The 15,670-nt window shown below is 43.5% G+C and overlaps 1 protein-coding gene across 4 annotated transcripts in view; it reads left to right on the top strand.

Moving 5' to 3' along the window:
* The window catches only part of LOC100553431 (proton-coupled amino acid transporter 1), an 83,851-nt gene that overhangs the window by 57,179 nt on the left and 11,002 nt on the right, over positions 1 to 15,670 (top strand). For 2 of the 4 annotated variants that reach the window (XM_062970270.1, XM_062970269.1), the window contains one exon: positions 9,732 to 14,148. The exons of 1 other annotated variant lie outside the window; for it this stretch is intronic. In XM_062970270.1, the coding sequence (XP_062826340.1) occupies positions 9,732 to 10,188 (457 nt within the window). In that variant the 3' untranslated portion in view covers positions 10,189 to 14,148. Of the gene's footprint in view, positions 1 to 9,731; positions 14,149 to 15,670 lie in introns of those variants that run through there. One more of the 4 variants, XM_003217487.4, reaches the window with a different exon arrangement.

Genomic DNA, 15,670 nt, shown 5'->3' with positions numbered 1-15,670 from the left:
TGCACACTTTAAAATAGTTTGTGTCTTTGGTTTATAATGCAGGGCTCCCTGTTACCTCCCTTGAATGAAACTCAGAAAGGAAGGGGGAAGGGAGAAAACTCACTTTTCACAAATTAAGCAAGCATTTTGGACTACTTTACATCCATGAATTGACCACTTTTCTTTTCTTTTAAGCTTGAGTATTTTCCTAATGCTGCATTCTGTTATTTTTTCCCTGTTACTTCACATCATGGCGGCTATGGAGGATGGCGGGATTTCAACAATATACAATGGAGTGGATTTTTCAAATTTTCCAGAATGGCCAAGGCTTTTATTTCTGCTGCCACCAAATATGTAGAGGATTCAAACTCACTACTTTTATCAAATGCTGCCACCAGTACTTTATTCAGGAGCCTCTTCTAGGTTAAAATATTGAGAGAGACATGTGACACTTATGTGAAGAGAAACAAGAAATTGTTATTTATTTGTAGTTTTAACAGTAAATATGTGTGATGGTTTCATTAACATTGAACAGTAAAGACTCTTAATGGTTTCATTAAAGGCTTATGCTTTCTCTTCAGAGGATATTCATATAACTTGGTTTCTGTGTAAATATGTTCCTTCATCAAGGAAACACAAACAGGACAATTTGCTTTTAAATCCACTTCTCCTGGGATTTAAATAGCAATACTCTGGACTTTAGAGTTTACAAATATAGTTCTCAATCCTTTCCTGAAGACTTTAACTATATTTCCTCAAAGAGGCTTCCTTTTCAAAACATAGTTCCCAACGGACTGACTTCCAAACTCGAACTCCTGATAGACTGAATCCCAAACTCTAACTGCTAACTGATTGAATTCCAAGCCCTAACTGAAAAAGAATTCCCTGGCTCCAACTGTCACTTTGGCTCCGCCCATCTTCAGATGCTAAGCAACTTCTCATTTGCATTCATGTAATGGATGCTTGACTGCTCATCTCCCTTGATCTGCTGAGCTTCTGCAAGTAAGGCCTGCAAAATGGCCAGACTATCAGCCCTGAAGAAAGGAGTGAGTAGGCTGGACCCTGGGGTTCTTTCATACTACCCAAGAAAATCACTCTGATTCTACTTTAACAGTCATGGTTCCATTCTGTATTTGTATGGGAAACTATCCACCAAACTCATTTCTCCTTGATGCTTGATTTTTGTTACCTTACAATTAACAACACTAGTTTGTTCGGAGTTCCAATATGTTAGCCTTCAGGGAAAAATTAATTATGCCCAAGCATAATTCATCTCAATTAGGCATTCATTCATATAAGAATGGATGTACTACTTCTCTGAATCTATAGTATAGGCATGAGCAACACACCTGTGAATCATCTGTGGCCTGCTGGTTGTTTTTGCATTTTCCCCTCCAAAGCCCTCCTCCCAAAAAGTGTACAGTTTTTTGCCTTTAGATGGTAAGAAGTATGCGTAAGCTACTACTTATTTAAAATGAATAAGGAAGTCACCATTTTACGTAAATTCACAATACACTCCCACAAAAGAAGATGAAGAAGTGCTTTACTGAAACGATTGTAACTGTGTTACGATGTAGATTTTGCCTGCACATAGTCCTCTATGTGATCTCTGATATCTTCAAATTACTGCATTTCAGGTAGCAAAAAAAAGGAAAGAACAGAACTTCACTTCAGAATTTGGAGATCTAATGAGATTTTGGAGATCTGTTGCCAGCCATTGTAAATGTTCTTGGGCTAAGGGGGTGAATGGTTTGATTCCATACATGACAGTTTCTTCCTAACTGACTTGTTGCTTGCTTGTGCATACCTCTTGATAATTTATTTTATTCACTTTACTCTGTAACGATTTTAAACAGCTTAGTTTAGTTTACAGCAGTTTAATTAACCACTCCCATACCACACATACATAAAAATATAGTAGTTGTCACTTGGAAAAAATTATTTAAACAGCTATCTTTTCAGCGGGAGTAAAACAGAGTATACTCTCCAATTTTCTGACTAAACAAGGATAAAGGGAAGGTGTGTGCCACTATTAAAAAGCTCTCACACTGCTGCATTATATTGAATGCAGGACAACCAATAATCAACGTATAGTGGTGTGAGAATAGGTGGGCAATTTGGAACTAGAAATGCATTTTGTATATTGCTACTTTAAATACAGAGACATAAGACAAAAATCCCTGAAAGAGCAGAATCATGTGGCGCCGTTTCACGTGGTTCAGCAAAGCCAGTATAATTCTGTCGTTGGCAGCTCAGCTGTCCTAATGTTGAATGAAGTCAAGGGAATCATATTACTGAGAAGCTGGTCCATGTTTCTTGTTTGGAATTCTGCAGAGTTTTGTATTGGTAAATCTTTTTCTGGCAGTCCATCTACTTTCATGAAAGTACAGGGAAACAGCCACATTCCAAATACTGTAATTGAGTTTCAGATTAAATCACTCATTTCTGTTCTTGGTCCTTGTGATGACTCATGGGCCATGTAGTCCCGTTCCTAGCGCTGTTGTGACAGATGAAGAGGAAAACTTAGGTTTCCCACCGTTTCAGCCAGAATTGGAGCTTTCTCAGCCAGATTTGGAGCCCTTGCACCTGCAGGAGATTTGTTTTCCAGAAGTTTGTCAAACAAGCCCTGAGCCGAAATCTCCCCCATTTTCTCGCCGTGATTATTGTCAACAACAGAGAGGAGCTCAACAGGCTAATCGCAGAAGCCTGAGAATCGCGGCCAAACAAATGGTTGATTAAACCTGCTTCCCATGGGAATCTTTAGGGAGTCATGCATCTGGACTCAGAGAATGGCTTTCGGTTCTGGTTCCCCAGAGAATTGTTCTCTGGCGGGAAAACGAGACCCTACTTAGGTGTTTTGCCCTCGTAGGAATCTTGCGGAGTCAATTCGTCAACTACGGGAGTAGGTTGTGTGTGGACTACGCTCCCGTTTCCAGCCTTGCTTTGCTTCCCAGGACCTTGTTTTGCTTCACGAACCCAGCCTTGCCTTCTGGACCTCGCCACGAATTTACCAAGGATCCTGTTTTTGCTCCTTGTTCTTTGTTGCCTTGAATTAAGCCTTGTATCCAAGAATCAAGTTATTTCCTTGCCTTGCCTAAGTTTCATGGACTAAAGGACCTTGTCTTCTCCCCTCACTTTGCTTGGCAAAGTGAGTGTTTCGGTTACTGGATTATAACTTTGGACCTTAATATTTCATATTGGACATTGTTTTCCTGGACTATAATTGACCTTTCCCGAAAGGTCTTCTTCTGAACTTTATTCTGCACTTATTTTTATTGACTTTACATATTTCCTTAATAAAGATATTAGATAGATTCTGGCCTCTGTGTATGGTTATTGGTGCTCTGCAGCCTGGGTCGTGACAGTTTGACTCCGCCACCCTAAGCACCATTTAACCTAGGCCAGAATGTCTACCGGAGCCGGACCGGGTGACCAACCACTCAGCTACACCATCGCCAAGGATGAAGTGGACAGGATCCGTGATATGCTCCATGCGCAGGAGGGAGAAATACGGGGCTTGAAGGAATGTGGAGCCCGTCTCCCTGCCCTGGCGTTGCCCACCAAGTTTTCTGGAGAGGCTTCCAAGGTTCATGTTTTCCGTCGCCAATGCCAGGCATACCTAGAGGCCCGAAATGCCGAGTTTCCCCAAGAAGACATCAAGGTGGCATGGATTTATAGTCTCCTAGACGGGCCAGCGGCCAATTGGGCGACGGCACTGTTCGATCAAGCCTCCCCGCATCTAAGTTCCGCGCTAAACTTCTTGGATCACCTTAAGGCGACTTGGGGGATCGAGGACAATTTAGAGGCGGCCGGCCACAAACTCCGGCGCCTTTCCCAAGGGGACAGGCCCTTGTCCCAGTACATAGCCGAGTTCCGAGTGCTGGCCCAAAACACCGGCTGGAATGACATAGCCCTCAGAGGACAGTTTCGGGAGGGTCTTAACATCGAGATGTTGGAGGAAATCTCCAAAGTGGACCCTCCAAACTTTCTTGAAAGACTCATTGATCAATGTTTACGAGCTGAAGTCATGCTTGCCAACAGAAAACAGTGGATCCGAGGCCAGAGTGGAAGAGCTGGAGCAAAACCTCCCGCTCCGCCCGGCATCCAGCCGCGTCCAGTGTGGAGACCCCCGCCACCAGCCCCATACCCCAGAGGCAGCGAGGAGGTGCCGATGCAGTTGGGCAATGTGCGTCCCAGACTAGATCTTGCCGAAAAGGCCCGCCGCCAATGTTTAAACCTCTGTTGGTACTGCGGAAACGGGGGCCACTTTGCTAGAGAGTGTCCAGCCAAAGGAAAGCCCGCCGCTCGTCTGGCGGCAGCGTCCTCCGTGGAGACAAAGACGTCCGAGGCGGCTGGCGCAAAGCCGGCGGGGGAAGCCAGCGACCGGGCGTAGAGAGGCTCGCCAACCCGGTCAAAAACCCCACTCAAGAGCTGCCAACCGGGGTCCTATTTCTCCTAGTGGTCACCTTGTGGTCAGCGAAAAAAGGACCCGTCATGATCCATGCCATGATAGACTCAGGAGCGACAAACAATTTCATTGATAGAGAGTATGCCGACTCTCTGGGATTACAATATCACGATTTCAAGAACGCCCGGGTGGTGCAAGCCATAGATGGCCGCCCCCTAAAGACAGGTCCAGTAAGCCAATGGTCTGAGCCCACCAGAATGTGGATAAGGGAACACATGGAAGAGATCTCCTTCTTTGTTACCGAGGTTCCCCACTTCCCTGTGATTTTGGGAATCCCATGGCTGACACTCCACGACCCTAGCATCTCTTGGACCAACAGAGAACTGCAGTTTGCTTCTAAATATTGCCAAAATCATTGTCTTGTAGCCAAGGTCTGTCACGCCACAGACGCTGAATCCATCATCACCTTGCCCAAGAAATACTCAGACTTTTGGGATGTTTTCAATGAAAAGGAAGCCGAGAGACTACCCCCGCATAGGCCTTATGACTGTGCCATTGACTTGGTGGAGGGGGCCCCGATCCCGCGAGGACACCTCTACTCCTTGACTGAACCAGAGCAAGAAGCTCTCAGGGAGTTCATAGAGTCAAACCTCCGCAAGGGGTTCATCAGACCCTCTCAATCCCCAGCCGCTTCCCCAGTGATGTTTGTGAAAAAGAAGTCAGGGGACCTACGCTTGGTGGTGGACTATAGAGCATTGAACAATATCACTAAGCGGAACCGCTATCCCCTGCCTTTGATCTCGGACCTATTAGATCGGCTACGAGGGGCCAAGGTTTACACCAAGCTGGATCTTCGGGGGGCTTATAATCTAGTTCGCATCAGGGAGGGGGACGAGTGGAAAACCGCCTTCCAGACTAAATTCGGATTATTCGAGTCCCTGGTCATGAATTATGGTTTATGTGGAGCTCCCGCAACGTTCCAGCATTTTGTCAATGATATCTTTCAGGACTATCTAGATCGGTTCTTGATCATCTACCTGGACGATTTTTTGGTGTTTTCTAGATCACAATCAGAACATGAGAACCACGTCAGAATGGTGTTACAACGATTGCGGGATCATGGACTTTATGCCAAGTTGGAAAAATGCGCTTTTGATCTACAAGAGGTAGATTTTCTGGGATACCGTGTCTCACCACTAGGGCTCTCCATGGACCCGGCAAAGGTTACAGCAGTATTGGAATGGCGGGCGTCAACCAACAAGAAAGAGGTGCAACGTTTTTTGGGGTTCGCGAACTATTACCGCAAGTTCATTCCAGACTTTGCCCGCTGGTCTGATCCAATCACCAGCTGCATCCGTGGGAAACAGCCTTTTCGCTGGACGGAGCAAGCAGAGAAAGGGTTCCAGCAACTAAAGAAATTATTCACGTCCCAGCCAATCCTTCAGCACCCAGATCCTAAAATTCCTTTTGTTGTGCAGGCTGACGCCTCCGATGTGGCAATTGGGGCTGTACTCTTGCAACCAGTGGGAGATCATCTTCACCCTTGTGCCTTTTACTCCCGTCAACTAACAGCCCCAGAGAGAAATTACACTATTTGGGAAAAAGAACTTTTGGCCATAAAGGCAGCCTTCGAAACTTGGAGACATTGGTTAGAAGGGGCCAAATTTCCCATTGAGGTCCATACTGATCATCGGAATCTAGAATATCTAAGAACTGCCCGCAAGTTAAATCAGAGGCAACAGCGCTGGGCTTTATTCTTTGAGCGTTTTGACTTCCAGATTCATTATGTAACCCCAGCTCAGACCAAGCAAGCAGATGCTCTATCACGGAAACCAGAATATACTGCAGGGCGCAGAGAGACCTTTGAATCCCAATTGCTGCAGCCCGAGAACTTTGCCACGCTCACAGTGGGGAACACCAAATCCACTCCAATTGAATCAACTCCCTCTTCTCCAGGGCCCCTTTGTGCTCAGGAAATCAGGGCCAGTCAACAGGCGGATGCCTGGGCTCAGGATCAACTTCGCCAAGGACTACAATTTCCCTTCTCGCTTAAGGATGGGTTACTTTGCTATAGAGCAAATATGTACGTCTACATCCCTCCAGGACTGAGCAGGGAAAAGGCACTTCGTCTGTGTCATGACTGCAAGCCAGCAGGGCATTTCGGACTATTTAAAACCATGCATTTGATCCTAAGAGATTTCTGGTGGCCCAAGATCCGCAAGGATGTGGAAAAATATGTCAACACCTGCCCGGTATGCCAGCGTTCCAAGACAAGAAGGGAGAAGCCCTCGGGGTTACTGCATCCCCTTCCTACCCCATCCCGTCCATGGGAAATAATTTCTGCGGATTTTATCACTGACCTACCACCTTCCCTTGGATTCACCACGATCCTAGTGGTGGTGGACCTTTTCACCAAGTTAGCCCATTTCATTCCCTGCGATGGCCTCCCCACGGCCAAAGAGACTGCAGATTTATTCCTTCAACATGTTTTCAGATTACATGGGTTGCCCAAGAGCTTGGTCACAGACCGTGGGTCTCAATTCACCTCCCGTTTCTGGAAGGCACTACAAAAACTATTGGGCATAGACTCTCGTTTATCTTCGGCTCACCATCCCCAAACGGATGGGCAAACTGAGCGCACCAATGCCACCTTGGAACAATACCTTCACTGTTATGTAAACTATCAGCAGGACAATTGGGTTTCCCTGTTGCCGCTGTCGGAGTTTGCCTACAACAATGGTGTCCAGGCTTCAACTAAAGAAACCCCGTTCTTTGCAAACTACGGCTTCCATCCACGTTTCTTTCCTTCTGTCATTGAAACCTCAGAAGTTCCCGCAGCAGAGGACTGGCTGCAAGAACTCACAGCGGTGCAACAACTTTTGCTCCAGCAACTAGATCAAGCCAAGGAGGACTATAAACGCCACGCTGACAATCATCGCCAGCCGGGCCCCGAAATCAAGGTAGGAGACCGGGTTTTTCTATCCACTCGCTTCTTGCCCTCCCACCGCCCCTGCCGGAAGCTAGATGCCCGTTTCATTGGTCCCTATCCAGTGGTGGCGCAACTTAACCCCGTGACTTTCAAACTCCAACTTCCGCGCTCTATGCGCATCCATCCAGTGTTTCATCGCTCCCTGCTCCTTCCGGCGGATGGTGTGCGCCCTGATGCAGACCGGCCGGCCCCCACTCCTGTTTTGGTGGACGGGAAGGAGGAATTCGAGGTTCAGGACATTTTGGATTCTCGCTTTCATCGCCGCCGCCTTCAGTATCTCATTGACTGAGTGGGTTTTGGCCCCGAAGAACGCTCTTGGGAAGACGCTTCCACAGTCCATGCCCCCGATTTAGCCCGTCGCTTCCATCAGACCTACCCCGCCAAGCCACGGCCCCGCGCCTCGGGGAGAGAGCCCATTTTTGAGAGGGGGCTTGAGGAGGGGGATAGTGTGATGACTCATGGGCCATGTAGTCCCGTTCCTAGCGCTGTTGTGACAGATGAAGAGGAAAACTTAGGTTTCCCACCGTTTCAGCCAGAATTGGAGCTTTCTCAGCCAGAATTGGAGCCCTTGCACCTGCAGGAGATTTGTCTTCCAGAAGTTTGTCAAACAAGCCCTGAGCCGAAATCTCCCCCATTTTCTCGCCGTGATTATTGTCAACAACAGAGAGGAGCTCAACAGGCTAATCGCAGAAGCCTGAGAATCGCGGCCAAACAAATGGTTGATTAAACCTGCTTCCCATGGGAATCTTTAGGGAGTCATGCATCTGGACTCAGAGAATGGCTTTCGGTTCTGGTTCCCCAGAGAATTGTTCTCTGGCGGGAAAACGAGACCCTACTTAGGTGTTTTGCCCTCGTAGGAATCTTGCGGAGTCAATTCATCAACTACGGGAGTAGGTTGTGTGTGGACTACGCTCCCGTTTCCAGCCTTGCTTTGCTTCCCAGGACCTTGTTTTGCTTCACGAACCCAGCCTTGCCTTCCGGACCTCGCCACGAATTTACCAAGGATCCTGTTTTTGCTCCTTGTTCTTTGTTGCCTTGAATTAAGCCTTGTATCCAAGAATCAAGTTATTTCCTTGCCTTGCCTAAGTTTCATGGACTAAAGGACCTTGTCTTCTCCCCTCACTTTGCTTGGCAAAGTGAGTGTTTCGGTTACTGGATTATAACTTTGGACCTTAATATTTCATATTGGACATTGTTTTCCTGGACTATAATTGACCTTTCCCGAAAGGTCTTCTTCTGAACTTTATTCTGCACTTATTTTTATTGACTTTACATATTTCCTTAATAAAGATATTAGATAGATTCTGGCCTCTGTGTATGGTTATTGGTGCTCTGCAGCCTGGGTCGTGACAGTCCTCTGGAGCAGCAGGGCATCTCCGTGCTTCCATCATGATTTAGGACGAGAAGGATTCAAGTGTCAGCCACTTGCCCCTCAGCACAGTTTCACAAGACTCAGGATTTCCATAATGCAACTAGAAATTACTCTGATTGTGTTTGTGACTCTCTTGCTGATGGAAGGAGCAGGTGTCAAGAGCCTTATATAAGAGCTTCTTGCCTGTGATTCCTAAGGAGAAAAGATGTTACTTATCCCTAATCAGACTTTCTCCCACTGCTAAACCTCTGAGGATGATCAACTGACTCTTTCCCTGAATGGAAACTAGCCCCCTGGGCCTCAATTCCAGCTAGCTGCTCAATCCAGTCCATCCCAGTATAAGGGTCTGGCCTCTCATCTACCTAGGGACTGGATAATTCTTCCAAACCTAATATCTGAGGTTCAAAACAGAGCAACCCTGCACCACACTCTTTTTTGCTTAGCAAGGCAACTTGGCTGAACTGCTCTTAGGATCTTGACCACTCAGGTGTTTTCCTGGGTCTTTTTGGCTTCCACACACCCAAGTAGCAGAACAAGCAGAGTTAATTTTGCACAGCCTTTGAAGACACACGGTGCACAAGAATGATCAACACAAAGATTTCATAAAGTGCCTCTGTAAGCAGTAAAGCTGTGAGGCTGCTGAACCGGAATTCCCAAGCTCAAAGGGGTTTCCTGCTCTTAGATATATAAAAGTGACTCTTAGATCTAGGTTGGGCTTATCCATTTAAAATGTTGCAACATGCTCAAGCAGAGTGATAGCTGGTAGACTTCAGCAGCTCTGGGGATCTATTTTACTGTGCAGTTGTATATAGTACGACTTGAGCATCCATGCATTTTGGTGTTGATATGGGGTGGTCCTGGAATCAAACCTTAATGGATACCTAGGGCCCACTCGAACAACCTGCAGCATTTGCATATGGATGCCTTGAAGTGCATACTGTTTACACTTTTTGCATTTTCTCCATCCCTTCTCTCCTTTCCAGGTCTGCTGGCCATCCTGATCCCCCGCTTGGATATCGTCATATCTCTGGTGGGTTCTGTGAGCAGCAGTGCTCTAGCCATGATCATCCCACCCCTCCTGGAGATCTGCACCTTCTCCTCCGAAGGCATGCACCCACTCAGGATTGCCAAAGATATCCTCATCAGCGTCATAGGCTTTGTTGGATTTGTGGTGGGGACTTACGAGTCTCTCTTCGAACTCATTGTACCAACGGTTTCCAACACCACCAGTGCCTTGCCATGACACTTTTAACCTGCCACAGCTTCCACTCCCAGTCTGTCACAGAACGTTTCAGTAGGTCCTGGTTTCCTCTTGTAGCAGCTGCAGGGACTCATTCCTTCTTGTTTTCCAAGTGTGTTTATTTGCAGCTGAAAGGGCATAGATGCAGTGAAAAAGATAGCACTTGCATCTATTGTGTGTCCTTGTTTCTTCATTTATGAATCTGCTGTTTGAGAGCTTTCATGGTTTGAAGGCTGACCTTTGACTAGAATGGGACATTAGAATGGGATGTAACAGTGTTGCCTATTCAATAGTGACTGGTCCCTATTAGGCAAGGAATGATGTCAAGAACCTTGGGTTTAACTCCACACTACATCTTTCTGGATTTGGACCAGTAAATGTTTGGGGAATTATGAAGAATCACCACCACTTTCTTTTTTGTTGCACTTTTCAAGTACGTCTGTTTGAAAAGGTGAGAGCAAAGACTATGAATCTATTGATGTTTTAGTGCAAATGTTTCTATTTGATATAGAAACTGGTGTGTAACTTGAGTAGGATATAGGAGAGAGACAAATGGGAACCTGTTTACAGTTTTTTTAAATGGATGCCATGCTGTGGCATCCTCTTTCTTTTCTGCTATACATCTCTGTGTTTGTGTGCATATTAACAACACAATGATATCATGAGCAATGCTCACCATTGATTGGACTGTTTTCAGAAGACATAGAGAGCAAAGTTTATGTTGCTAAATCAAGTACTTTCTCATATAGATGCTGTAAAAAAGTTGGTTACCAGGTACCTTGGAAGAAACATATGTGCAAATGCAAGACTAGGGTCTGGGTTATGGAAGTAATTTTAGATGCAGGGAATTTTATTTATGGTTGTATATTCAGAGGGAGTATTGGTGACTAATTTTAAACTACCGTCTCATGACTCAATCAAGCAGATGTATATTAAATATAGGTAGAAATAGGTATTGGACCTTTCCTTCTCCTTTGCTGACATGGGTTCATAATCTGTATTGGCATTCTGCTTTCTGTACAGCAATTGCTTGTAGAATGGCTTCCCCCTGAGCAGCTTTGCTGTGTATTCCTTTCCCCAAATTTGATCTGAATTGAGGGTACCTTGGATTTTTAGGATACCTTGGGAAGGATAGGAGAGCAAAGGGAGTCCGGCTGCAGGTTATAGAGCCCTATCATTAAAAAAAAAGCCAAGTTCTCTTAAGCAGCCTGGGATGAAAAGCAAAATGAGATAAAGAAGCTTCCAGACCAGCCTTATTTTTTTCTAAATATAGGAGTTTGCCAAACATTAATTATAGGGCAATTATAAACATGTCTACTCAATAGTAACTCCTGCTTTGTTTCTTCAAAGATGGCACTCTAGTATTCCTATAATGGTTTTGATTTGGGTACCTTTGTGTAAATGTGAGCCATCTATGAATGATTTTGGTCTGTTTTGATGTACACTTGCCTTTGTAAAAATGTAATCATGATGTTTGATCCACTTCACTCCATTTCCTGACATTGATACTGGTATCAAGATAAATTGAACTTAATTTCCTATCTACTTTATCATTACCCAAAAGTTCCAAATATATTCTTTGAGGTATGCTGGATTTCATTAGAAAATGTTTCTCTTTCTGCATGGCAAGGGAAATAGTAGATTACAAGTACATTTTAAAAAGAAATTGGCACATTCAGTTTACAGTCTCTTCTGTTTCATACAAAAACATTTGTCAAAATTATTTACATTTTCATATCAGAATGGAGCCACATAGGTAGATGTTTTAGTCCTGTGGTAATGGTGCAAGATTTTTGTAAGATACTTTAATGGTACAGTTTTAAGTAGGAATTAGAGTAGATAAAATGAAATTGGTTGAAAGCAGCAACTTCACACTGGAGCTAAGAAAACTTGTTTTTTTTTCTGGATAGAATTTTCAAAATCCCCCAGCGAATGTGATATCAGGTTGGGGGGGGGGGGTGGCAGTTGTAGTCCCTAAAGTCACTTTCCTACACTCTGTTTTAGAATAGCAACTCCTTTTTGTGAGTTGGTATATTTTGACACAGCATCACTTAAAATCTGTTGGGGCACGATAGAATAAGTAGTTTCTCAAAAGCTCTCATACCCTTGTTTCTCACTTTGTTCCTGGGTTTGAGTTGCAATCGGATCCAAGATCAGCACCAATTGCAAAAAAGGATGCAGAAAGAAGTAGAACAGGAGACACATGAAATAGGTTGGCAAAACAATCATTGTGTTTGTGTCCTTCTTTAACTCTCTTGTACATTTGGCTTTTTCAGTTAATGCCTGTCAGAGAACTGATTTTGCTCATTAAAAATTTTCCTACAGGGAAATAATGTAGTTTTACAATTTTGAAGTTAGAACTGTTCCCATTTTCGTTCTACATTTTTGTCAGAAAGTCCAACGGTTGCAAGTTTTGCAGTACTTTTGAGGGCATCCCCCTTTATCTTGGCCAGCTTTCTGTCTCTCCCAAGGAGCTATCTTAGCTAATTTTCTGCCATAGTCAGAGACATTAATATCTGTTGCACATTTATTTAATATTGTTTTGAGAAACAAAGCCAAATGTATCATTTTTTTTGAAATATTTATCTCAGTTTCTTATTTGCAATGTTTCTGTAATAACACATGTTTTAAAATCTGGTTTTACACTGCTTGAAGCCTCACCCTTTGGTGAGAAAATTGCACTTGACTCTTACATAATTAACTGCTTTAACATTAGTGAATGTTTAATGGAGTTGAGGTGACCCTCACTATCTGATATCACTATCAGAATTTTTGCTAATTGTGGCTTCTATCATTGTGATGGTAGCTGGTGAGATAACCTTTATAGTTTTTGTTAACGTTACTTGCTTGAATGGGTTTGTGGGTTATGAAGTCTTCCTCCCTCCCTCCCTCTTTCTTCCTTGTCAAGTTTCTTTTTCAATAGACCAGCCTTCTCCCAGTCTGGCACACTCCTCATGTTTTATTCTACATTCCCATCACCCTAGCCAGCATGTCAATGGCCAAAGATGGTGATAAATGCACTTCAGCATATTAGGAAAGGTGGGGCTGTGTTTACTTTCTTGCAGGGAACATATTACTTACCCAACAGGCAGAATTCTAGTATTTGCTGTTTACCTTTCTAGTGATTTGTCAACTGAAGTCAAGAAAGTTAAGGCCAGAACCACCACCCCGCCTATGTTCTAAGAAACTACTACTTGACATACTTTTTAAAAGTAGTTTATTGCCTAGTGGAGATCCCAGTCTGATTTCGGACTCTCCATGAGAGTCACTTAATGGGGTTGTGTGTTCATTCTCATATATATATTGTGAACACACAACCCCATTAAGTGACATACACACACACACACACACACACACCAGTGGGCAAAAGGGCATTTCAGTTTTAAATCAGACCTATGCTTTGAATTTGGTTTGCTTTATTTTAAAGAAATCAGTGGCTGAACTATGAGATGTATGTATGTGAAATCAAAGTGTCATTTGGTTGTTCCTGTAGATTTGTATAAGAGGAGAATCAGTGATCAGGTTCCTCACCAGCAGCTCTTGACAGGACCCCAAAATTGTAGATTCTTTATGCTATGGTATGTATTTGCACAGCAGCAGAATGTGGATTCTCCATTGATTTACCTTCCTGTCAAATCCCATGAGAAAGTCTGCTTTTGCATGGGCAGATTCTTTCTTTGGGATTAATCTAAGATCCCAGGAAGTTACCCTTGATTCATAGTTTTGGGTTTTACCTCTGGATAACCTAGAATAATGGTTTGATAGTCATTTCTTGTAATGAGGAGAATATTCTTTTCTTTTTTTTTAATTTTATGTGTTGTACAGAATGAAGCAAACAATTAGTAGGGCAAGTTAAATGTAGAGATATAATAATTTGAATCAGTGGGGGCGGGATCACAATAAAAATATCCATAATATGATTTTTAAACAAGTGACTTTGAAGGCAGTTAAAGATGTTTGCGTATGTCTGTATGTATACACTAAATCACTAAATGTGTATTTATTTGTGCCTAAATTTGTACATTGCAGGCAAGTCCTTTGTACTGCTGCTACTGTGCATACCCAGTGGGAAGATTAATTATGTTGTGTACAATGGTGCTGTACCCGAATCATGTATTTTTCTGGTTGTTTTATTCAATAAAGTCTTCTTTTTTACTCTATACCAAGGATTCTTGTATGCCTTTATTCTGAAATACTGTGTAGACTGTAGATTTTGGCTTACTTGCAACCAAAATAAGACAGTAAGGATATATAAACAGCAATAAAATTCATCAGCCATTTTCATGTGTATTGCCTGCATAGAACAATAACTAGTTTTTACCAGATTTACAATATGTTATTTTAGACAATGGATGTGATTTACTACCAGCTACCAGATCCTTTTGTATACAGATGCAGGCTAACACTGCTGTATCTTTCAATATGACTGATAATTGTGATTTCAGTGTATCACACTCTGCAATACATGAAATTTGGAAACTGAAGAAAAAATTTGTGAAGGGAGATCAAATTCTTGGAAGGGCAATGATTTCTTTCTAGGTACACCCCTGTAGAAACTATTGAAAAACTATTTTGGATGTAGCGTGGGTACTATATAGCCAGAGGGCTGACAAAAGCTAAAACATAAGCAAACCATAGTATCTGTTATGGCTGTATAAAACGTTGTTGTGCCTCGTATATCATATCTATTTCATAAGATTTGTACATATGACACTTTATTAAGAAATGAAGGCAGTACTCATGTGAAAAATTTAAGATTCAAAACACTGACCTATGACTCGTCGAAAGAGTTCTGTAAGTTTTGTAAGAGGCTCCAGGACAATGTCACAGGCACCGCTTCTCCCCCAAAAGGGCCCTGAGGCTCTTTCCCCAAAGGGGGCAGCGAGGGGGGCTCAGGGAGGGAGAGATGCCTGGCAGGATGGCCGCGTAAGGAAGAAGCCCCTCTGGCACATGGCTGGCCCAGAGAGAGACAGGCAGAGACCATCATACTTAACATGGGAAGCGAGCAGAATTCTGGGAAATGTAGTTTAAGGCAGGGCCTTTTGAATTCTCTTCCACAGGTGGACTCACCTTCCCAAACTACATTTATCAGAATTCTACTTACCACCTTGTGCTGCAGCTGCCTTTGCCTCCTCCCTAAAAGTTTGGTGGAAGAAAATCGGTGTTCATTCTCTAAAAGGATTTCGAGATAAAGGGGGATTGTTAGGAGTTGAATCAACCCTGTGAGGTAGGCAAAATTAAGAGGCAGTAACTTCAAAGTTTAAGTGGTAGGTTTCCTATTGTTGTTACTTCAAAGGGTGAATAAGCATCTGTTGGGGGTGCTTTGATTGTGCTTTTCCTGTTTGGCAGAAGGGGTTGGGCTGGATGGCCCTTGGGGTCTTCCAGTGGAATAGTGCTGTTAAGTTTATATTGGTTAACATTAGCTAAAAATCAGTGGATGTACAAATCTTTCTGAAACTTGGGGAAAATGATGCCCTGGTTATGTTGTATCACTGAAAATAGAAATTCAAGGAGAAATTAAAGGAGTCTTGGCTCATTTGACATGCTGTCCTGCATCTTTGTTGACTTTGGTAAGAAAAAAGGTCACGGCTGCTTTATTTTAGACAGCTTTGTTTCAATGGACATGATTGAATATAGCCTTCCTCGTTTGAAATTATCATTTAAAGTTGTCATTGTGTTGAT

Source organism: Anolis carolinensis, chromosome 2 (genome assembly GCF_035594765.1).
Source record: "Anolis carolinensis isolate JA03-04 chromosome 2, rAnoCar3.1.pri, whole genome shotgun sequence".
Taxonomy (NCBI): domain Eukaryota; kingdom Metazoa; phylum Chordata; class Lepidosauria; order Squamata; family Dactyloidae; genus Anolis; species Anolis carolinensis.
Note: the sequence above shows the minus strand (reverse complement) of the source record. Positions and strands in the feature narration are given on the sequence as shown.